This window comes from Orbicella franksi, chromosome 2 (genome assembly GCF_964199315.1).
Source record: "Orbicella franksi chromosome 2, jaOrbFran1.1, whole genome shotgun sequence".
In the NCBI taxonomy this organism is placed as follows: Eukaryota; Metazoa; Cnidaria; class Anthozoa; order Scleractinia; family Merulinidae; genus Orbicella; species Orbicella franksi.
This window is the reverse complement of record NC_138146.1, coordinates 37,395,397-37,420,087: the sequence shown is the minus strand read 5'-3', so window position 1 is coordinate 37,420,087 and position 24,691 is coordinate 37,395,397. Positions and strand designations below refer to the sequence as shown.

General features: G+C 35.9%; 1 protein-coding gene across 1 annotated transcript; it reads right to left on the bottom strand.

Moving 5' to 3' along the window:
• LOC145479665 (ubiquitin carboxyl-terminal hydrolase 47-like) lies at positions 1-24,654 on the bottom strand. The gene is made up of 34 exons (XM_081458081.1): positions 24,186-24,654; positions 20,536-20,647; positions 17,854-17,950; positions 17,328-17,406; positions 16,711-16,777; positions 16,348-16,427; positions 15,948-16,007; positions 15,537-15,626; positions 15,102-15,155; positions 14,975-15,016; positions 14,388-14,485; positions 14,222-14,279; positions 13,566-13,787; positions 12,752-12,831; positions 12,124-12,175; positions 11,875-11,951; positions 11,603-11,771; positions 10,613-10,717; positions 10,205-10,303; positions 9,464-9,572; positions 8,669-8,784; positions 8,107-8,226; positions 7,707-7,839; positions 6,805-6,867; positions 6,248-6,339; positions 5,937-6,020; positions 4,611-4,691; positions 4,096-4,211; positions 3,314-3,432; positions 2,697-2,827; positions 2,138-2,185; positions 1,711-1,841; positions 869-940; positions 1-537 (listed from the first exon to the last, which is right to left on the bottom strand). Exons 1-34 carry the CDS (start codon positions 24,546-24,548, stop codon positions 447-449), a joined length of 3,510 nt encoding a protein of 1,169 aa, XP_081314207.1. The 5' UTR covers positions 24,549-24,654; the 3' UTR covers positions 1-446.
• Between the last annotated feature and the right edge of the window lie 37 nt (positions 24,655-24,691).

Here is a 24,691-nt window from a genome sequence, read left to right as displayed (position 1 = left end):
TTATGAATATCAAAATTGAATTATAAAAATGCAAAGACAAATTGGATCTAAAGAAGTCAATGGTCCAGGAAACATTTTTGTGTAGATAGAGACTTCGCAGTACAACATTTCAAGGACTCATTGAGACCTGCAGCAAGTTCGTTTTCAAGTTCACCTTGTCCTCCTGACGCTTTTCCAGCTGACTGTTCTTGAAATTCAATGTAGTCTTATCAGATTTTCTATCTTCTATGAAATTACATTCCACGAAATTGGTGGAAATTGCAACATGTTCTGGGCATTCTCAAGTTGGTTTAAGTTTTAATTCTGAGACTGCTGTTTTAATCATGAGTCTGTTGTTTGATTCCAGTGTTTGGTCTGTTGTCATCCGTGTACATTTTTATATATTTTCACAGCTGTTTTAACCATGCTTCATGATTATTTTATTTGTACGCTGTATCTTGCTCTTTTCAGTTGTTTGGTCTGTTGTCATCCGTGTATATTTTCAGTGCTCTTTCTTTGTATGAAAACCTGCCCACTCTTGCACTTGAACTGCTGCTTCTGTGTCAAAGTAATACAGAGCCGTAAGTGAAAATAAACAAGCATTTTCAACCATCTGATTCTCAGGCTCCAGTTATTCAAAGATTAATTGAAAACCACTTCCATCTCCTTAGCAATGTGATGTTAAGATGGTATTAGTGAGAGAATTCTCACTACTTGAAACCTGGATTAAAGTTAGCCAACTGTGGTTTCAATCATCTCCGCTTTCATAACTAATAATTTGATATCAAATGGCAGTCAATGTTACATGTTGGCCAAACAGGTCTAACATATTTCAGCCTTGCTATTTAATTACATGATGTAATTAACAATGAACACTGGCATAGCTTACTTGGCATTTTCCTTTTTCAAGATTTCTTGTTTCTTCTCTTCTGTTATTTCCATGAGTTCCTCTGTTTTATCTCTGAATAAAAAAAATTGCTACTGTCATACTAAAATTAATGATTATCACCAAATATCAAGGCACTCTTACATTTAAAATTATGAATAGTAAAATAAAATTAATGATTCCACATTTAATAAATTCACATTTAACACATACAATACTTTACAAAGTTACCTTAGAGTTTTTTGTTGGAATGAGTTTATTTATAATAAATGAATTACACTCAAAATGGCTGAAGCCTTCTGCTATAAACAACTTTATTAATCTAGAGTGGTTAAAATTAAATTTTTGTGCATAATTTAAAAAATAAGTTCTTGCCATAACCTCCACAGTTTAGTTAAACATTTACTAATGAATCCTATAAATCCTATAGTGCTATAAATCATTTAACACAGCTGCAGTCCTGGCAGCACTGGTTACAGAGGTTCAGATTCACAAATTGATGTATAGGTAGGACAGACAACTAAAATATGGACGTGATTGGAATTTCTTGCAAGTTTACTTGAGCTCTGGATGTAACCAGCTATGTAGGCTACATGTATAATAATTATTACAGTTATTACATTACATTAACCTCAACTCAATGTTCAAAATTTAGTTTGACTACCATAATTTAAACTAATCTGGAGTGATGAAAGTCAATTGAAAATTATATTAATCATTTTATTGGAATACTCATATTAGACATTTTTACAGTAAAAAAGACACCTCTGATGCCACACACTCATCCGAACCTGTTCAAAAGACAAGCAAACCATGAGGTAACGTTGCATTTTTTTTACCCTTACCTATAAAATACCACTGCTCCATCATCATTAATTAGCAAAGGACTTGCTCCAAGGGAGGTCATGTCACTTGACCAATCATATTCATCATGAATTTCCAGAATTGGCACTTCACAGGGAAACTGTCCACGGCCCTACAGAGAGATCACATGCTGGTAAATACGCAGTTTGAGTTGAGTAAATTAGTCTTAATTAATGAGTAAAAACTGCTGTTTTCCCTTTCCACTCATTTAAACCCTGCTTCTGCTGATCAAATCCATTCAATTCCAAACTTTTTTTAGACAAGCCTTGCTTTTCACATTTGGCACAGAGAACAACAAGTGTGGCTATCTATCACATTGAGTATTACCAAAGGCAAATCATTTTGTTCATTAAGTTGTTACATGCTGTTAGAAAACTAAATTTTACATCTAAAGCAATTAGCATTTACCTTGCATAACTCTAAATTTCCAACTGGAATGCTACTAAGTTTACTGATCTGTAAGAAAAATACAAGAAACACCACATTATCAGTTATGACAACAAAGCATAGAGAACAAAAGTTAATGAAGAAATGAAACCTCTAGGGCTATGGTATGAAGTAGTTGAAATCTTCAACATTCGTTATTTCAGGAGCCCCCCCCTGTCTCTGATGGTATCACCTAGGGGAGGGTAGGGGAAAAAGGAGTAACAGTCATACATTAAAGGTATACTGTCTTAAAAACAGTTTTGAGATTAAATAAAGATGACTGCAGCCATAAAATTTGGCAAAAAACTACAGAGTAGGTTTGTCTCAGTAAGCATTAGGTGGGGACACATCATAGCTGCATACATGGCAGCAAGCTGAACAGATCATTTAGAGAAACTCTATTCCAAAAACAAATTCTTGTTGTCTGATAAGAGAATCTTACAAAGTATGCCTTGACAGCCACTAGATCTCCACTTTTCGGTTTGGCGATTGAATGGTCTATATGCTAAATAAAAGATACTATGATATGTATGATTCTTACTTCTTCTTTCAACTCTTCAACCACGCTATCCTGCAAAACAACCTCTTTTGGAAGGTCAAGAGTTAAAGTTGAAGGGTGCCACTGCCGTACATAGACTGATAGCTGTTCTGTTGAGGTCATTCTCTCGGGGCCTGTCAGTACAAATGAACATTTTGTGAACGTGAACAAAGTGAAAAAAAGGGGAAAATGATGAAACCAAATTATCGAGTATCTTAAGTTTAAGATTGCAATACACCTTATTCCAAAATGGCTGCCATTTTAGTATTCTTTTGTTTACTTGAAAATGAGCCCTTGTTGCCTTGTTTAAGGGAAAATATTCTTTTGAATTTCGAGTTTAAGAATGAGGTAAAAAGGGCTAATTTGCAAGTAAACAAAAGAATACTTAAATGGCGGCCATTTTGGAATAACGTGTATGAATGTACTACATATCAAAAATAAGGTTTGACCACCAAAATTCCCAACTTGCAACATTTTGATATTTTGAACCTGTATTTGTTTGATTACCAAAAGAACTAATCACGCTTTGTGACATTACATTTCTTTTTCAAATAAATTTGAGCTTCTGTATGAAAGGTGTTGCTAATGTAAGTGTTTCACTAACTGATTGGAATACTAACCTTCCAGTACTTCCAGAAACACTTCAAAGCTTGCATACACTTGAATGTTCTCCTCAAACACCTGACTGTCAACATAGACTGTTGCAGGATTTTTCCAGTTTTTTCTTCGCATTCTCAGACTAAAAATACAATAGTAATAAATAAAGTAGAGGAAGAATATTTATGTTGTGGAACATCTTAAAAAATCATGTGTTGGGGAATGGCATGAACATATATCTTTATATGAATGAAGGTTAAGTGACAATGTTTTGGTTCATTTGCATTGGTGATACTGTAAACAAATACTAAGCTTTACAAGAAAGATAAAAGATTTATCATGTCATGATCATGGGACAAAAAATTACCCGAGTCCCAAGTTACAATGGGATTAGATTTATTACACATAAAAATTGTATGCCATTGCTGATCATAGCAGTATACAGGACACATGTCACATTATTTATTAACCTAGTAAATGGCCTAACTCAATGAGAGTCTCTCCACAGCTCAGTGGATGGAGCACCTGGAAGGTCACAAGTTCAAATCCTACTGAAGATTCAGATTTTCTCCCTAATTCTTGGACGTACTGAACATTGCTGACAGTCAGCCAACACTTTAGTCTGAAACATAACAAAAAGCATGGGCCGAATGTGGGCCGAATGTTCCGCTGATTACAGCCAACAGAAGCCCAACAGTTGGCCGACAGATAAACAACAATATCTTTTGGGAACTGTACTTCACTTTTACCCCAGTTTATCTATTAATAGTTTATATCTTAGATATATTTATGAAATAGAACATACTTTTCCACTGGTACATCAATACCACATCTTTGACAGATTTCTGGTTGCAGGAGCTCTTTGCATTGCCTCACTGTCATACCATCAGTCACAATCCAGTCACAAAAGTACTTGAATGGCTGGAAGAAGTGAGTTTCATTCATAAAAAAAAGTCTTGCCATTTCTCCCTCCTGCAAACTCTCACTATACAGTACATTAACCATATAATAACCCAGTGCCGATGACAGCATTTTTATTCTTCTGCTAAGTCTTAGGTATCTTTAAGGTAATCCTTCATGTAAGCCTTATTGGCTTCCCTGGGCTTCCTTGCCTTACACATTAATTCTTTGTAAATTTATTTGTAAATTGCAAAAATAAAACAAACAAGTGAAACTTGAGAATATGTTCAAATTCAGTAGCCAAGAGGCAGCTATCATTTTCCTTATAGTGAATCAAGCCGGGAGGAGCAACTGTTTGAGAAAGTCTGGGGAAGAAAACAAGACATCAGTAACAGAAATCAATCTTCAAGCAAACCTCACCTCCTTTTCAGTGCGATTCAGCAAGAATATTTTCAGTTGATGTTCCCCTTTCTTGAGAGCACGACTGTACTTCACTCTCACCTGGCAAGGTGTAAATACAACATTTCACAATAACTGTAGTAATGAGGAACATTATTTGAATATATGCCAAGCTCATAAGGAACTGCTCTTACAATAGAACAACTACTTTTCTGGCATGTCATTCAAATGGGCAAAACAAATATTAAATAAACCTTTCTAACTGGTCAAGAATTCTCACTGGCCAGGTGGATGACTGGTCCAGGAGTTGAACTACAAATGTCCAAGAACGAAAGAACGAGCCAGCTAGTGGCAGTCTGGCAAAATGGTTTGTGGCTAGGACCACTAGATTTCATCATGTTTAACTGTACAAACAAATGATAAATATACTAATATTTTCAAAGAAATGTCACGGGCAATATAATGTAGCTACTGAAGACAAATACAGTTGAACCTCAGGTTGTGACCACCTCTCATAAGTGACCACCTCTACTCAGTGACCCGGTTTCCAAAATACCAAAAGTTTCCAAGTCAAATCCGTATATTTGGAACCTCTAGTTTTGTAAGCGACCACCTCTCGTAAGCGACTGCAACCAGTTTTAGAGCTAAAAGTTTGAAATTTTCTTTTGTTTTTAGCCTTCCGTAAGCGACCACTTAACAGATAATAGAGCAGAAATTGGATAATATGGTGTTGTAACATTATCACATTTCTAGGAAGCACAAGAGATGGAAATTTCTCGATGGGAAGTACTGGATTTTTTCTTGAAATCAACTTTTCATATGTATAAAACATTTAAAACATGGGGTAAGTCTCTGCAGTTACCATAATTCTAATGAGCACAATTTTGACCCAAGATGATCTAAGCTCTCAGAAGCAACCACCTCCTGTTAGCAGTTACAGGAGGTTTGACTGTACTAATAATAACTGGCTAAATATGTACTTTTTTTATCTGACAAGTGTGAAGGAAATAACCAGTTGAAGATTGTCAAGAACGTTCACAACCTAAACAAAGCCTCCTTATTGAAACCAAACTTTGTTGTAGTTATTTGCACTGTACAGCATACACAGGGTTCATACTCTACCAGGACACAATAATTGTACTTTTCAGTCCTCGTTGTGCCATGGGATGGGATGCATAAGGCCATGGGCTTAAAAGGTCTTGAATTTTGATTTTCAAATTCAAGAACTTTTAAGAACTTTCAAGGTAGAGAAATGCAAAACAAGTTACAGTTAGCATGTTGTGTCTAGGTTTGGCTTGTCTTTGTTAAGGATATTCATCTAGTCTCGAGCATAACCTTCGCACCCACCTTGGAGTCATCATTGAAACTTGTTAAAGGGTCAGATAATTTGCTGTACTCAATTTCTTGGTTGTTTCCATACACTCTGTAAACCTACATGTAAAAATTATACAGTCTTAATGCATAGTCTAATGTTAATGTTTCAACCAACCAGGTATAAAAATTGCAACATGGCAAATCTTTGCTGATGATTGACAAAATAAAAATGTTTATTGTCCTGAAATTTTCACAATGCACCTCTAACAGTCATCTCCGAGCAAATATATTCTTGTCACATTAAATAGGGATTAGAACATCTTTAATTATTAAATATTACTCACCCTAAAAAATTCGGGTGAACATCCTACATCACTCTTGAGAATTTCCTTCAGCTTACCAAGGGTGATTCTCTTGTCTACATAAACAATTTTTTCTAAAAAATAACAACAACAACAACAACAAAAACATCATGATGAAAGAATTTTTTAACTGTTGTTACAGTTATCAGCAGTTTCACACACAAATGAGGCAAAAGGGTTAATTCTGCTTTGTATTGACCCTTTCACATCATTTGCATGCCTTTTTAAACAAATGAATATTTGAGCACAGGCTCAACTGTAATAACAGCTATTCCAGTTAATGCACTGCTGAAACAGACAATAAGTAGTCCTATGTTATCAGTTCCTTGATGGCATCACCAGTTATTACTGAACATCTAGCTATAAACAGAGTCACACTGGGTGGTGATGGTTTGAACTTCAGTAATTCCATTTGATAGGCTATATAATCAAATTAAGACTGTACTGTTACAGGGTAAAAGTACTTGAAATTGTCTATCTATCTTGATGCAGCCTGCAGAAAACTACACTTAAGTTAACTCAGTCTTCAGATGTCTCACCTCGTTGTTTTTCATTCTTTTCAGAATCAACTGCAGCCTCACAGATGTACCTACTTGTATGCTCTAAAAGGAATAGTTTTAGTTATTAGATGGTATAACTTCTATCATGTTACTATTTTCTACAACATAATACAGAAATAAGCAAAAAGGAGTAACTTACTCATGGAATGATTTATGGTGTTAGTAGTTAAGGTCTGATCTCAGTTAATTTTTGATTTCAATTTAAGCGGTTTGTGTTCTTCTATTTTTTTTTTTCAGTCTATCCCTAGTCAAAATCATACTGCCCACGTACCCACTTAATCCACTTTCTGTGATATGATTAATTTGAAGAGGAGTAGAATTCAAAGTTTACACTAAAGTAAATGTTGCAAACAATAATTTGTTATCTGATTGGCTGAGATATCACGCACTATCAGCCATTAGTGTGCAATGGCTGGGGGTCATCTACAAAATGGTGACATTTTTGCATTTTTCCAAAGTTTTGGAGCAACATTAAGAAACATGACGGAATCTATACTTATAATGAAATTCCTGGGTAGACTAACAGAAGGATCTTCAGCATTACTTGACTTCAAAAACTTGAAATTGTTGGAATAAACAGATGACCACATGTGACAACTGCAGGTTTTAAATGACAATTAATTCTGCATGTCTGAGTTTGCTAAAGCATGTATGTCACTATCTAGACTAAGTTTAATGCTGTAAGAAAAATAATCATTATTTGAAGGAAATTTAGTCAGTTCTAATTGTACTAAAAGAAAATGCTTGGATTATTTGCTCTTTATTTCCATGAGGTGAAAGTTAATTTCACGTCAACCTGATAAACTCTATCTAGTTGCAATTAATTAATTGAAATCTCAAGCTTGTTAGATACATGTATGTGTTTTGTAGGCCCAACTCACCTGAGGGCTTTCTGGATGGATCTGGTAACATGACAAGTAGTTGAATGGTGTGCTGATACACATCCAAGACTTTAAACAGTCTTGAGTCTTTAAATAACAAATCTTCCTCCTTGTTTGAAGCTTCCACAAAAACCTAGTGGTAGACAAGACGTTTTCAGTATACATGTAGGTAAAAAAATTTGATTGCACCCAAAAGTCAGCCCACGAGTTTATGAAAATGTCAGATGACACGCCACCAGCATGTTGGGTAACACACTACTGATGCATTGGCCAACATGCTAATGAAACATTACTGATGCATTGATCAACTGACACAGAATGTACTAATGTGATGAAAAGGAAAGAAACATAAATCAAGAATCAATTTTTTTCTCTCAAACAAATAAATGTTGTCAATTACCCTGTTGTTTTTGAAGAATCCAAGTTCTTTTAGCACTTTGTTGGGGCTGTCCAGCAGCTTAAGATCACCATATGCTCCGTCAAACACAACTCTCATAGAAACCAAAGGAAGGCTAAATTTCTAGAGAGTAAATATTAACTCATCAATAATAACAATAAACTTGTTTCCGAAAATGATCCTCTTCAACTTCTCAGTCTATTACCGTATTAGTACAAAATGTTGCAGATGACACATAGATGCAAGTCTGAACTTGAAAATTACTACATACACCTAACTGTGTGTTCAATCCCACAAACATTTTGACTAGTAAGATCTACATGTGAAGTCCGTTTTAGGATATATTGGAACTGGCAGGATGCAAGTTGCAAATTAACAACTTAACCAGTAAACTAATTAAAAAGCAATAATTAATTAATTTTCAAATACATGTGTGGAAAATGGTTTCCTTGCATGGCTACCTTTTGAGTGAGATCAGATTGTGATTTAAGTTCATCTGGGAGGTGTATATTGTAAAACTGAAACATAGACCAGTCCAGTCAATAGTAAACAACAATTTCCTTACCTCATGAATTAGATTTTTTAGATCCCTTACAGATGAACTGAGTAATGGTCGCACATTTACATATGGAGCAACCCTCTCATTTTCAAGATCTACCAAATGAACTTTTACTGTTGTTCCTACGGAAACAAAAGAGTGTGACCATTATTGGATGAGGTTGAGCAAAATATCATGATTTGTCAGTAGTGAGCAGATCAGTTATTTGCCAAAGCCAAAACAAATAATAGATTTGTGAGACACTGACAAATCAAGATATTTTGTGATAACCGAGTTCAATAATTGTTTCATCATTCGATCACCAATTTTTTTTCATATTTACATGTAAATTACTCTCTTGCAGCTCATTTGAAGTGATCTGCCATTTTTAACACAAGATTGTGGTTACAGTTACATATTAGCAGAATATTACTTGCAGCAAAACACATTTAGACTGTATTACGTAGGACCAGACCATTATTTGTAGGCAGTTATTTGCAGGTCACATGGTTGCCTCTTGGTCAATGTAAAGGAAGGAAAACATGCATCGATTGTGTGCATGTGATTGTAATGCAGCTTGTTCACAGAGATAAGGAGATAAGAGAACTTCATCACCATAAAGTTATTATTACTACTACTATTGTTGTTGTTGTTGCTGTTGTTGTTGTTGTTGTTGTTGTTGTTATAATTATCATTATTGAATTATTATGTGAGGGTTTCCTCTTCTGAGTGTCAGCAATTTTCATAATGCCAGAAACACAGTATGACAGAAGCAATTATTTAACAAGAGCTTGAAACAAAATCTAAATCTAACTAACTTACCTCCTGGTTTGTAAGGGAAAAACCTTTCATGTGGCATTCTTGTTTCAAGAAGAAGGTCGAACATATAAGACTGTTTAACATGACCAAGTACTCTTCCCATCGGATCATTCTGAAATTGACAACAAAAGAAGTTGACTAGTAATATCCAGATTAATTATTGCAATATTTTTCACAGGCTTCATTTTCCTTTCTTTGTCAACAATCAAGCAACTAAGAAGCAGCTCAAGAAGATGTTATCAATGTTAGCTGTCACAAGCATGGGACAAAAAACAAAATCGGAGCCCATGATAGTAGTTGATGTCAGTAGTTAAGTCTTCCATGGTATACATCTACATGTAGGTATTGAAGCACGTTGCTTTTGTAATTTTTTGCATTTTGTCAGTTTACCATTAATAATAATGATGATAATGATAATGATAACAATAATGATAATGATAACAAAAATGAAAATTGATATGTTGTCGCCTCCCCCAAACATCATTAATCTCCACTGGTTCAATCAAATGGAACCTATGGATCAGGCCCAGGTTGTTTGAAAGGTGGATAAAGCTATCAACTGGATAAATCACTGTCCAGTGGATACCATGGTTTGTTTTGTACACACATCCAGTGGATAGCGTTATCTACCTTTTGAAAAACTGTGGCCAGAACATTGTCAAAATGATGTATGAATTCACAAATTTAACCTAAAATGTTCTTGAGCAGCAATGGCTGTGTAAACATTCCTGTAAGGTAGCTCACCTCTTCCCCATCAAATGATCTCTCGATGTAGTCATAGTACTCATCATACTTAACAATTCTGCACTGTTCTGGAGTTACCACCATCTCTAAGTGGAAGAGCTATTCAAGAAACAATTTACCAGTCTTCCTATTAGTACCTTGTATTGTTTATATTAAACCAGCACAAATGAAATACCACATCAAATATTAAAGATTGCTCAGTATTTCACTTTGTAGTTAATAGACACTCTCCTCACAATCAAATGGCATTGTCAGGTATTTTGCGCTTGCCTGAAAAACTCGTTTTGAAAGACAGCATTAGATATTCAGGTTTGCTGTAAACTAAACTTTGTACTAATGAAAAACAGGATACAGGTTAACAAAGTAAAAAGGGAAGTTGAATAAAACTGTCCAGTTCCTGCCTTTCACCTTATGAGCAATGGTTATGGCCTCTTTCAAAGTTTCATCCTTGTGAATTTCTAATTTTTGTTCCATCCATCGTTTGGTGAGGGGATGCTCACAAAAAATCTTAATCTAGAGAAAATCAAGCAAACTTGATAAATATAATAAATTGTTACTGAAGACAAGTTTTGTATCTGGTGTACAATGATGACAATAGCACACTAGGGTCTATGTCAGTAAGAAATAATATGCTCCCTAACAGACATTCTTAAATTACATGTAATGACATGTCCCAAGGACTTTCAACAGAATAGTATTGACTGCTGTACATAATTATATTTGTTAAAATAATGATAGTTGATCACTTCTGAGTAGTCCAGGTTACAGTGGCCAGACTTCACAAACAACTAAAACTCTTCCAAATTAAACATATAATCATAAAAATGACAATTTCCTCGATTGTGATTGGTTTAAAAAACTCCTATTTTCCACTAATTCACTTGCCAAGTTGTTATCGGACAGTTCAATAAGCCAATCACATTCAAAGTTGTAGTTATGTGCGTGCGTGTGTGCACTTGCTTTTGTGTTTTTGGCGCCTAATTGCTGGTAGGAGGCACGGTGGCCTAAGAATGTTTACATCTCCTTTGTAGGTATTTTAAAGCAAATTTTTCCTTTCTTTCATAACTTGGCTATTCTTCTTTTCTTGGAAATTGTAATTTTTATGATTAATTTGTAATAAGACTTCGTGTCATGCAATTCGGTCTGTAATCATACTTGTGATAAACAAATCGGACTGCCACTGCACGGTCATCTGATTTTGTTCTAACTCTTATCATAACTGACTGAATTGGACTCCACTCAGTCCTATTACTATTACTTATTATAATAGATGCATCAATTTTCCAAGGCACTGTAAACCCAATCTCTTTTGCCAACACATTATTAAGATACCAGTATTGAACATAACAATGACCCCAGCCAGCATAAAAGCCTAGATGTAGATTTCACCACTCTTACCTTGCACATGCACCTGTCCATTTCTTTTCTTCTTCTTTCCATCTCCTCTTGCTGTCTCAGCTTGTACATTAGTTCCACTATGTGTCTGGGCATGTCACATTGATCTAAGAATTTTGCATTTCTCTCTGAATTGACTTGTCTGTACATCAACATGTAAGCATTTGTAGAGCTGCAAATATCATCAAACATTACATTTACTTTTAAGAATTTGAAGGCAGCTTTCCATGAAGTCCTCTACACTTTAACTGTGAGTTACATGTAAATGAACTCACCTTGAGTATACTGACGAGTAGTAGCTTCTTGAAGACTCAAGTCCGCCAAAACTACGCTCAATATCCTCGTCATATGCCTTATGAGTCACATCCAAATAAAAGGAAAAGAAGTTGGAAAGTCACTGATGTTAATTTGTGTCATGAAGATGGCCTGGCAGTATGAATATTAAAACTCTTTGCAACCTGTATTTAGCTATATTTGAAACATGAGTTAAATTGCAGCTGTAAGGATACAGTAATCATACTCACCCTGGTCACACTTTGGTCATTAAAGCAATACCACTGACCATTTGTAAAGGATCTAGACAACGATGACAGAAAATTAAAAAGTGTCCACATTAATTCATTATTTGGATTGATTAAAAAGTGTGAAAACAAAAACAAAAACAAAACTCAGCAACAACAAGAACAAAATTAAGAAAATAATAGGTTAAGCATGGGATTCACACATACATGTACATGTGAATTTTTCTTTTTAAACTGAAGAGTTTCTAACCAGTAAATTTTGTTTTCTGTTTCAGAGCCTACATAAAGCACAAAATCATACTACCAGAAAATGACATTTGGTTGTCCAAATTGTGTATAGTTTGAAATAAAGTGTACTTTTTCTGACTACAGTGTAGATGTTAACCACAACAACATCTTTGTTTTTTGTTTACTAGTTTTCCACATTTTCCACATATGGAAATTTCTGTACACTGTAATCAGAAATATTTACCTATGTCCAGATTTCCTGATTGTTTATAAACCAATCTTGATTACAAGTAACACATTCAAGATAAATGTAACATAAGATTACATTATAAGTAATTTCCACAATCAAAATCATTGCATACCATTTCCAAACATTTTGCATTCTTTACTTTGTTTAACTTACTTGATGTAAGCATAATAATGCCCGCCAGATGCACTGCCTGAGTGAATCATTATTGAGAACAACTCGTAACAATATGGACCCTAGCACAAAATACAACACAGTCAATGTTAGAATTAGACCAAAGGGTTTATTTGATATTTTGGTTCCAAATACTTTACACCAGAAACTGATGTTTATTTTCCTTTGTTCCAGTTCATGATTATGCATACAAGAGATAGGAAAATGAAAAAAAAAAGAAAAAAAAACTGGATTTAAAAATTATGGCATCACTTATTTCTAATTCTCACAAAAATGCAGGTATGAAACAAAACACCAAGGTGGGGTGGGGTGGGGGGGGGCACTCCCACAAAAAAGACAGGGGTGCTGGTTGTACCTTTTAGGGGTTAAAAAAAAGCGGTTTTGGTACCTCTTAGAGTTTTCAACCTCAAAAGGTCCAGAGCAGGAGCATTTGTAGTCACGTACCTTTTAGGGTATTGAGCTGAAAAAAGTACGACAGGAGATAATCTGTTGTTTAAGAATTGGTACCTATTAGGGATGAAAAAAATTCAAGCCACACCTACAAAACAGGTTCTTGGTACCTCTTAGGGGTTCTTTTCAAAATTCCCGATGAGCACCCCTGTCCCTGCTCCCCCTAGGCAAAACACCTTAAAAAAGTGCTCTTTTAGCTTCTTTCATTCCAATATTCAAAGAAGAAGTATTCTATAACCAAGTAGAGTTTCAGATTCTGTTGTCAGAAAACGCGAGTCCCAATGTGTATGCAAAAAAGGAATGTTTCAATCAAAGATTCTACATGTATCTGTAGTTGACATTAAACCTTCATGTTCTGTGGCAGGCCACTGCTGAACAAGTCTTCAGTTAACTCCACTTTCTTCATTCCAGTAATCCCACCCACATTATTGACGCCTCCAGCTGCATTGTCCGTGTCTTCCTCTTCAGTGGACATGCCGTTATCAGAACAGCCTTCACTAACACCACTGTCAGTCTCTGTACTACTGGGGGAATCCCCTTTCAGACTGGCATCTTCATCTGCACCATTCTTGGGGCAATAAATTTTACAGAGGTTACAGAATGTTATTTAAGATGCACTTTAACAAACTAATTAAGAGGTTCCGCTATCTCTTGTAATAAGCAGTTATTTTATAGCAATCTAACTTTAGTGAGTACAAGTAGCTAAACCTACTAATTATCCCCTAAATGTTTAGAATAGAATGTACTAGGTTGATGACCACAAAAAGTTTTCAAAACTAAAGATGGAATTAAATAAATCCACTGAATTACCTGAAGCTAAAACAACAAACTTCCCAGCCCCTAAAAATTTCAATGCAGAGGTGACCATGGATTTCTTTTACTGACTTTCACTGGACATATCTGATACTTTAAATAAACAAACTCTTGTAAGCCATCAAAAGCCATATAATCTTAGTTTCCAATATGTATTATGAGTTACAAATCAATGCAAGAATTTCTAACCTCTTCCAGTTCTTCACTGATGAAGTCTTTCAAGTTGAGATACTTTGGGAAAGTCATCCTATGAAAGGAGGAAATTATGCAAATGACCATGATAATTACCAGCAACAAACAAATTGAAGACATTATTTATAACTGATAAAACTTGTTTTTAACAACAAACACTAACCTGTCATTTAGTTTCACTCTGTGGAGTGTTGCATAGTCAAATGCAAACCGCTTCAGTTGTAATGTTAAGAGATAAGGAAAGGAGATGAATTTCAACCCCTGTAGATAACCATCAATGGCAGTGTTAGTAACACAATCATTTAGAAGTACATGAACACAGCAAGAAGTTCACCTGCTAATGTACATTTATCATGTTTCATATGCAATAAGCATTGAGCTTTCTGAACCTTACAAAGACAATAAGCCTGAACAACCACTCACAGCAGAAATGGAAAGGGGATATCAAAATCAGCTTTATAGTTGAGACATTCAAACCATGAATGCTTAAAATTAAATTAAATACTCTAACTAGTTAATATAAAGAGTACTCATTCTATGGTCACTGATAAAAATGTACAAAGAAGGTCAAGTGTTAAATATTTACAAACTTATAGCACTAAAACAAACAGATTTGTACAATCAGACAAAAGAATGTGGGAAGAAAATTATAGGGAGATAAAACTTAGACTTATAGATAGAAAGATTGCAGGCTTACTAAGTCTTGTGACTACAAGTCTATTTAAGTATGGTACATGAGAAAACACTTGCCTTGTGTGCATCACATTTTCCATTGCACTTCTCACAAAAATACTGTAAACAAAGGAAAAAGCTAAATTATGGCTTTGCCATTTAAAAACAAAATCTGGAATCTGAAAAACACAATCATGTCCTATACCTGATTTGCACCTTCTAGGAGTTCGGCAGCAACAAAATTTTCCAAAGATGTTTCCTAAGGATATAAAATAAAGTACATGGAAAGGAAAAATACTTGGCAATTACTTTTGTTATAATTAACTTAATAAATTATTTTATAATTGTTTAATAATGCCTTTTTCAACATCATTTTATTGTCAGTAAATTAAGTGTTTCATTAACAATATAACTACTGGTTAAATTAAAACTGGCAAATACCTGTTCACACAATGGCGAAAACTCTTTTTGTGGGTTTTTGTGGTAGATTTGTAACTTAAAATTAAGTTAATTAATAATTAATTCACCTTATTTAAGTACTCCATATAATGATAAACTACACGTACATGTAATTTAGCAAAATTCTATTTAATAGTAATTGGATCAACAGGAGTAGGAGAAACTCCGGCACACAACTCACCACACTGCCTAAAGCTTGTTTTGATCCAAAAGGTCTGATCGCCAGTGGAATGTCTAAAAAAGTGTCTGTTCGTGCACTTTCACTACCACACTAAGAAATCAGAAATAAATAAATAGTATTTGTTACATGCAAAAACCTAGAGCGAATGTGCCTTGTAAAGGCTACTGGGTTGAGTCTGAGAGGCTGGTGATTATTCCTCATTTGAAACATGGCTTAATGTGTTTCTACTTTTCCAGGATGGAATAACTTAGTAAGTGTACTAGTTGATTGTAGACTACTAAGAACTCTGAGGTTGCCTTGAGCAGAAACTGCAATTTGACTTGGGTGCACACAGACCACATATTGTTATTGTTAAAATGAGACTCTCCAAGACTACCATAGTAAAGCTGATAGTGAGTTTACAATGTATACCTGTTCGCATTTCACATAGTCCTTGAGTTTTCCTTGATACAGTTTGTTGATGAGATCATCCTGTACACCACAAAACAGATTATCAGTTACTGACAGTAAAAAAAAAACATTTGTTTTAAAGCTTGTGTTTATATTGTTCATGTCTAGAGATTTAGTACATGTGGTGTGGTTGTTTCACAGCCACCTTGACTAAAAAGCTGATCTCACACTTTGATTGAAAAACCAATGGTAGACCAAAGCATCTTCTGTCATCTGATCTATTGGTGACCAGAATGACACAGGGCTCCACTACATGATTCAGGCCTTAACATACATGTGTTTTTGTACACTTTAGAAAATAATATGTAACTTTTGCCTTGCTCCTTTCTTGCATACAATTGATGTGACACATAACATTTACCTGATCAGTATTTTTGAACTTGCTTTCCAAAGCATCAAACATCACTCGACAGAGTTCTTGTACATCATGCTGTTGCCAGGCTAGTTCATTAAAAGACATATGAAAATGAATGAGCAGTGAATACAAAATTTCTCAGATCAGGGAAAGATTGTTGCAAAGCTGCTGCTTGATCACAGATGGCCTTCCAATAATCAATTGCTACACATGATTGACACAATCATTCAAGGATAAGATAATTTAGCAACATTAGTTATCAAAATCTGAAAAATGCCTACAATAATGAGGTCCTCACAGACAAAACATCTAGACTGTATCTAGACAATCACATACATGTATGTACATGTAGACTTATTCATTAGATACCTTCACTGCTGTCCCATCCAAAGCTCTTGGTGACGTCAGTGGTCTCTACAGCTCGCTTGGAACTTGTCTAGTAAGTATATCAAGGCATACAAATCAGTCAGATGCTACACAGAAAAGTTGGACACAATATTTAATACACAGTGCTGGAAATGCCAGTCGGTCATAGGACATTGTCTGACCAAATTTTTTACAGTATGATCAGACATCATAACCGAGCACCAAAAAGACTTACTAAATAGCTTTTAGTCGTGAAGATCTTGTTTAAACTGTTCAGACCAATTTTAACTTTGCTTTGAAATATGTCAAAAATCATAAATCACATGGATCTGTGGTTTGCTTTCATCGATATGAAAAAAGCAAATTTCAAGCATGGTTCAATACTGTAGGCCATTTTTGAAGTTAACCTTGTGACTCTCTTTCAAAACGAGACCTCAAGCAAAACCTTTCATATGAAAAAGAGTTTGATTTGCATGAAAATAAACCTGTAGGTGGAACACATTTTTTATATAAAAGGTTTTGCACAAAGACTTGTTTTGACACAGAGGCAAAAGCCAACTCAGAAATGGCCTATTCAATTACAGGAAAGATATTGTACGTTACTTCAGTAACTATAATACCTGCAAGTGAAGAAACAACTTCTGAAGTTGATAAGGAATACTCTTGGCTGCTTCGTCTTCACTTCCAGTGAACTCCCACCTGCAGAGTAACACATCCGTCATTCAACACCTTCCCAAAGTGTGGTCAAGTATGTATTTCTCCTTATAGCACTGGTACATTACTTAACAGAAATGTCAGGTGAAGTGAAAAAAGAAGGGAATCAAAACAGGTTATAGCAATGGAGATAAAAAACCAATTCATTAGATCATTACATCATAGCAATACGTGGTATGTGGAAAGCAAAATTTAATCACCAATTTTTTGTATGACTGGAGGAGAAAAGAAGAGAAGAGAAGTGAAGAGAAGCAAAGTGAAGAGAAGAGAAGAAAAGAGAAGAGAAGAGAAGAGAAGAGAAGGGAAGGGAAGGGAAGGGAAGGGGAGGGAAGGGAAGGAAAGGGAAGGGAAGGGAAGGGAAGGGGAAGGGAAGGGAAGGGAAGGGAAGGGAAGAGAAGAGAAGAGAAGAGACTGATACACACACTTACTAACCTGTAAATAGCATTTCTGAATTCTGGGGTCATAAAAAGTGTCTGTAACAGGCTGTTAAGATAGCATGTCATGGCCTGGTTCACAAGACCAACAAATCCTATAGTGCAAAACAATAATAATCATGACTTATAGATAACAGAAGTAACTGTCCTTTTTTGGCACATTTAAAGTGCACCTAACCCCCCAATTTTTTTTTCACTAAAACGAATCTACTTGTTCTTTGAAATAGTTCTGCGAAAAATTTTTCAGATTCTGTTAAATCCTCGATTTTCTGTGCCCTGAAGAAATCTCGAAAATAGCTCCAAAACACCGCCATTTTGTTTCACGACTGAGTTTGAGGAGAATGGGTCCAGCGGCTCTTGTGACGTCTACCCAGGAAGGTTGGATATCTTACGTCCTCTCATTTCCTTCAGGATGGTGCAATACACATTCGAAAAGTGCGCAGAAACGCCTTCCAGAGGTGCTGTCGGCTGTTGCAGCAATATTACAGATTTAAAGAAAGATATACTGTACAATTTACTGAAGATGATCGGCTAATGGTGCAATAAAGACGTAAACGATGGTTGATTTTGTCGAACCGAAACAAGCGAACTGAATCTGTGAGAACCATTGAAGAACTCTCACTGGAATTTGTTCCGCAGACTTTCGAACGCTATTTTCATAAATTTTCAGCTTAAAGCTAACCAACAATTTGTAGAAATACTACCGACAACCTATATCTTCCAATCCTGCAGTATTTATAACATGACCGGCAAAGTTGTGTGATCCGATCGTGATAAAGAAGCGTTTATACTGATATGTAAATAGATCGCAACTGTACAGCGCTAACCAACACTTATTTCTCTTTCGATTTAGATGAAAGTCGAAGATTAATCCTTTAGAATTACATGATAACAAAATTGTTAGACTCACAGAGTTTTTCGAAGGTTTGGAAATCAGCAGTGCGACAAAGATTCTGTGCAATAGCGTCGGAAATATGACTGCGTAACATCTGCGGACTGCTTAGGGAACACATCCTTTCGCTTATCCGACGAATTTCACTACAAACTTTGAGAACAATTTACATTGGTTATTTGGAGTTACGACTTAAAACGTGTGACAATGTGAAATCGGTAATTGTATGAAATGTTTCCTTCCGCCTTGCTTTCCGCAGCTTCAAAAATACAGGTCCAAACAATACGATTTTCAATCGATCGAAGCCAATGTTTTGGAGGTCATCAAGTCTCGAAAACTGCAACACGTACGTCGCTGTTATAAACATGAAACATTCAACTGAAAGTAAAACACAACCTAGATTTAACAGAACAATCACACCTTGACAAAATACATTCTTGCTAAGGACAAATGTAAACGGGCTATAAACACGCGTGGGAATCTTATGTTTAGTTCACGAAATTACCATCCAAAGCAGTCCTTGAGTTTTCTTTCCTGCTTTTCGTTTGCCTGCTCCTCCACTTTGTATCTAGCTTTCCATTCCTAATACACAAGCAGATCGTTTGCAAAGAAGTCTTCCCCTTCGTCGCTTGAAATATTGTAAATTGCTCTCAAAGCTCTAATAAGCAGTGAGTTCACAGTAGTCGAACATGCTCGATCGAAGTTTATTTCGGAGTCTTCTGAATCGAAACTTAACTCTGACTCCTGTGACGAAAAAGAAATGATTCTGAGACAAAACTTGGACGTTTTAGTCCCAAAATACATTGGAACGATTAGTTTTGTGTTCCATTTTCTCGAGCAAATACAGAGAGTTGACTGAGGCGCTATTGTGTTTGGTTTCTGGGTAGACGTCATCAGGTACCGCCGCCCCAGACTCCCTAAAACGCGGTCGTGAAACACTTCAAGTGCGACTTTAAAAGGGCATAGAAAATCGAGGATTCAACCAAATTCAAAAATTTCTTCGCCCAAATGCTTCAAATAAAGTCTAGATTCGTTTTAGCGAAAAAAAAAATTGGGGGTTAGGTGCACTTTAAGTTCTAACCTGCCGTAGAGGGTCTGTTTGATTAGCTTTGCTGTTGTGGTAATATTTGATATACCATAGCCTTTTTTCTTCAGAAATAGTTCATTCTATCATTCTTGATAACAAACACGTACGATGATAAATATTAATTCATTTAAAACAGCAGCTACCCTGCATAAATCCTTTATTAATTAACATGCAGACACTGGATAGAGTGCTGATTACTCATTTCTTTGCTTCTGTGAAATACAGTCAGGCGTCATCAACACTTCCACCATAAAAAGTCATGCTATTTTTACTGGAGAAAGTTAAAATACTGTGAACTATTTACTCAAATTAAAAGAAATAACTTCTTAATAACCATGGCCATACTGGGGAGTATTGGCCTGAAGTCACGATGATACAGACCAAGCACAGCATCGAGAGCGAGGTCTGTACAAAAACGACTGAGGGCCATATTACCCAGTATGGCTCAAGCAAGCTAGATTAGCAAGTTGTTTACTCGCGCCTTGAATTTTCCAGCTTTCAAAAGCAAAAATATATACAACTTATGTTAGAAATGGTCTGTATGGCAAAATCCTGTCCAAGAAAGAACAAATAAAAATTTGAAAAAAATTGTTTCTTTGCACCATGCCTTTCCTCACAGCCAACTGGCTAAGAAGAACAGGGAGCTAATGGGATAAGAATGATTTTATATGATCAAAAAGCCATATTATATAACCTTTTACCTGTTTCAGACTTCCCCAAGGTGTAGCTGTCACTAGGGGAATAGTAGCTCGTGTTGGCACTGCTCTGGAACAGATTAGACACACTCTCTGTAATTGTGTCATCTGTTACATCCTGCAAGGATTGGGAGAGAGCAATGAACAGTTATATCAACAGAGTGCCACTATCCTGTACTCAGTGGTATCACTAACATTTTACGCAGAAGGGCAACAGGTTTTCACAGGCGGGCAAAACTATTTGAACTGAACTTTTTTATTCGCAAAAACTTTCTGCTAGAACATTAAACCAGCCCAGCAAAATCATTCTCAATTTGCCCCGTGCCCAGCCCTTAATGAAACGCCTGCCTACTGACTGAGAATTTGATTATTGCACGACAAGAATGTGACCTGCAGCACACAATTTATATATTTTTTTTCTTGTCATTGTTTGATGACGTCAGCATTCTAAAAATCACTATCCTGGAAGCCCAATACAAGTAAAAACTAAAAAAGTTATCTCCCAATGTTTGATGACACTGTTTCAAAGGCATGCTCTCTTGTTTTCAAGAATCTTCCAGTATGAAGATATGTTTACCTTGCCAAGCCACTTTTTAAAGTCAACATGACATCACTACCTCATTTCACCAAAGAAAAAAATTACTACAATTATCAGTTGAGTAAGGTGGGATGAAAGTTTGGTCACCAAGTTTTAACGTAAAAATTGTGTTGTTGTCACAAGCAACTGTCTCCGTATCCATCGCAACTTGTCAGCCTTTGATGTCATTGGCAGCAAAGCACGTGAAATTGTAGGCGATGTGACAGGCAACCAACGGCTGTTGATATTGTTACCAACAGAAATGAGGTAAGTTGGCTGTGACAACACCAAAAATTTTAGGCCAAAACTTCGTAACCAAACTTCCCTCGTGCCTTACTCAACTGATAATCGTAGTAAAGTTCCCAGTTCTCCAAAAAAGCCAGGTTACATAGAAGTGCTCACATTCAAGTTGTAAGTCATGACAGTATTTAGGTCCATGGGTCATTCGCCCGTTCAATTTTCATTTAAAATCAAAAATTGAAAATCGTTGTCAATTTTTGATTTTCATGATTTTTTATCATAAAAAAATAAGGAAGGGCCAAATTGAAAATATTTGACTTATTCCTTTTGGTAAAACATTGAAACAGAACTTACATTTTACTTTAATCCTGTGAACAATGAAAAGAAAAATGAAACTGAGTGGCTATTTTGTTTCTCCAACAATGTTGCAGTCTGTGGCATGGCTTAGTTTTTCTGTTTTTGAAAGAAGTCTAAAAGTTGAAAATTGAAAATTGCAATCAATTTTCAATTTTTGTTTTTCGGCTAAAACTTTCCAAATCGTTGACAGAACTACCTCAGAGGGAGGGGGAGGGGTCCATTTGCATGGTAAATTTTTTTGCCCCAGCCTTGCTTCCTTCCCTGCTTAAACAATCTGGGAAGTTGCGCTCTCTTCATCTGTCGCTTTGCGGTCTTTCGCAATGTTTGGGAACATTTTGTGAATGTTTTGTTTTTTCATGGCTTAGTTTTGTTGTTTTCAATGGAAGTCTGAAAATCGCAATCAATTTTCAGTTTTTTTTTCGGCTGAAACATTCCAAATCATTGACAGAACTGCCCCAGAGATTTTGTCTGTTGCCTTATCCCTTCATGATGGAGTACTCGTGTTTCGACTTTGATGTTTGGCTGGTTGGTTTCTCTCCAAAGAGAGAGTCTAAAAAGAGATTGAAATGTCCTTTCTCTTGATACCAGTTAATATGTCACTTCCTTTTTTAGGAGGATGTTAAAATGGAAGGCAAAACGCTTCCCTATGATGTGACTACTAGTGGAAACCCACAGAATGATAACTTGCCAAAGTCACGTTAGATCGGCCTGAGGAGCTGCCAAACAACAAAGAATACAACACAGCAACAGGGTAATAATAGACTTCTCAAGCAAAACAGTTGCATTCCCATACAAACCTTTATAAAGTCAAACCGTTGTAACACAACACCTCCATATGCTGCAAGGCAAGAGTCATGTTTCGTGTAGTCAAATTCGTCGTTATGTAATAGTATATGCCATATGGCACATTACGCTGAACATTTGCATAAAGTGAAAAAAAAGATAACTCCTAACATTGTGAGCTTTGGCCACCTGTGATCCATGTTTTACAATATGGTGCTTGAAAAGCTTGAGGAAGTCTTGATATGGTTACATCAGCCACTCCAGTTCCGAAAACTAAGACTTTTTTCCTTCTTGGCTAATGTTGAAGGTCTTGCTGCTCGCCATAATGGACAGAACTAAGCGACGAAAAGACACAAAATTCAGAAAACGTTTCCAAACGTTGCAAAAGGCCGTGAAGTGACAGTTGAAGAGAGCACGACTTCCCAGACTGCTCTCTTTAGAAGGGAAGCCAGGCTGTGAGGAGGGGGCCTGGGGACAAACAATTTACCATGCGAATGGACCCCTCCCCCTCCCTCTGGGGCAGTTCTGTCAATGATTTGGAATGTTTCGGCCAAAAAACAAAAACTGAAAATTGATTGCAATTTTCAGGCTTCCGTCGAAAACCGAAAAACTAAGCCATGCCACAGACTGCAACATTGTTGGAGAAACAAAATAGCCACTCAGTTTCATTTTTCTCTTCATTGTTGACAGGATTAAAGTAAAAGTATAAGTTCTGTTTCAATGTTCTATTGAAAGCAAAAAAGTCAAATATTTTTGATTTCGTACCTTATTTTTTTATGATAAAAAATCATGAAAATCAAAAATTGACAGCAATTTTCAATTTTTGATTTTAAACGCAAATTGAATGGACAAATGACCCAAAGACCTATTTACTCACAACTTTAGTTTTTTTTGTCGGAGTAATATGTTTCTTATGAAATTGTTTACACTTACAGGAAAAAAACACAGACTCTAAAAGGAGTTCATTTGTAGTGAGGACTAAGAAGGACACAGGTCACAATTTTATACTATGCACATACATTGTGTATATTACTGAAACAAGCATCTCCACAATGGTTCCATGAAAAATGTGTATGTAAAAAGTGCAAAAATCAAAGCTTTGAGATCAAGTGCAGAAAGAAAGTGGTGAGAGAGAGAGAGAGAGTAAACAAATTTGTCAACTTCTCAAAAACTTTCACTCAAACAATACTTTCAAATAATAATTAGAGTAAAATGTTCAAATTGGACCACCACTTCTTAATTACATATCAATATCTACAGCTCTTTTTCCTCTTGGGTTAGGAGTATATGTACAATGATAGTGTCTTTCCGCTTATATATTTTCAGAGAACTGCAGACAAGCTAACTCTTCCGTTGTGTTAATCACTCCCCCGAGTAAACCGGACACCCATAAGTCAACGTTTGATTTCTTGTGATAGCTTTTTTCTCCACTTGTTCAAAATTTAATATCATTGTTTTTTTCATTTTAAAATATTGAAAAATTGTAGATACCCAATAATTCAATGTAAGGTCCAGTTAATATTAATTTGTAGTCCACGGAGTTAACAGCAAATATACAGTTGAATTCAAGCTCGCAATTTGATTCAATTCAATTGTGTTGGATATCGATCGATCAATTCTCGATCTGTGACCCTGAACATCTCATATTATTCTAACAACTTGACACGATGGCACAATAAATGGACGTTGGCTCACTAACCTTTACTTTCTTTGGTTGCAAGTTATCTTTGTCTCGTATTAAGAAATTGTTCTTTTTGCCGTTAGTCGCCAACCCGACAGCTTGTAATGTTCTGTTCTTTTCTCCATTGAGCACAACCTCTTCGTTGCCTTCTCCCAGACTTTTATTCCACACTAACAGGAAAGTGTCTTCTACATATTTGACTTCTTTAGCAACGTAAGAGTATAATTCTTTCACTAATGTAGAAGCTGGTAGATTAACTGTATGCTTGCTGTGTTTCCAGTCTGTAGTTGTTTCGTCTTTAACGATACACAAAACTTTCGGTTCGTCGGCCGGGCCGTTATTCTCTACTGGAACTACCTCTTTGGACGTTGCATTGACCATTCCTGGTCACAGAGATCCTCAAGAGAAATCTGATGGTTATTTTCGTTAGCAGAAAGACAACTTGCCAACAAACTCACCAAGGAAGTGAAAGTTCGAACAGCAGAATAATCGCGAAATGTGCCAAGAGCTATTGTCACCCAGTG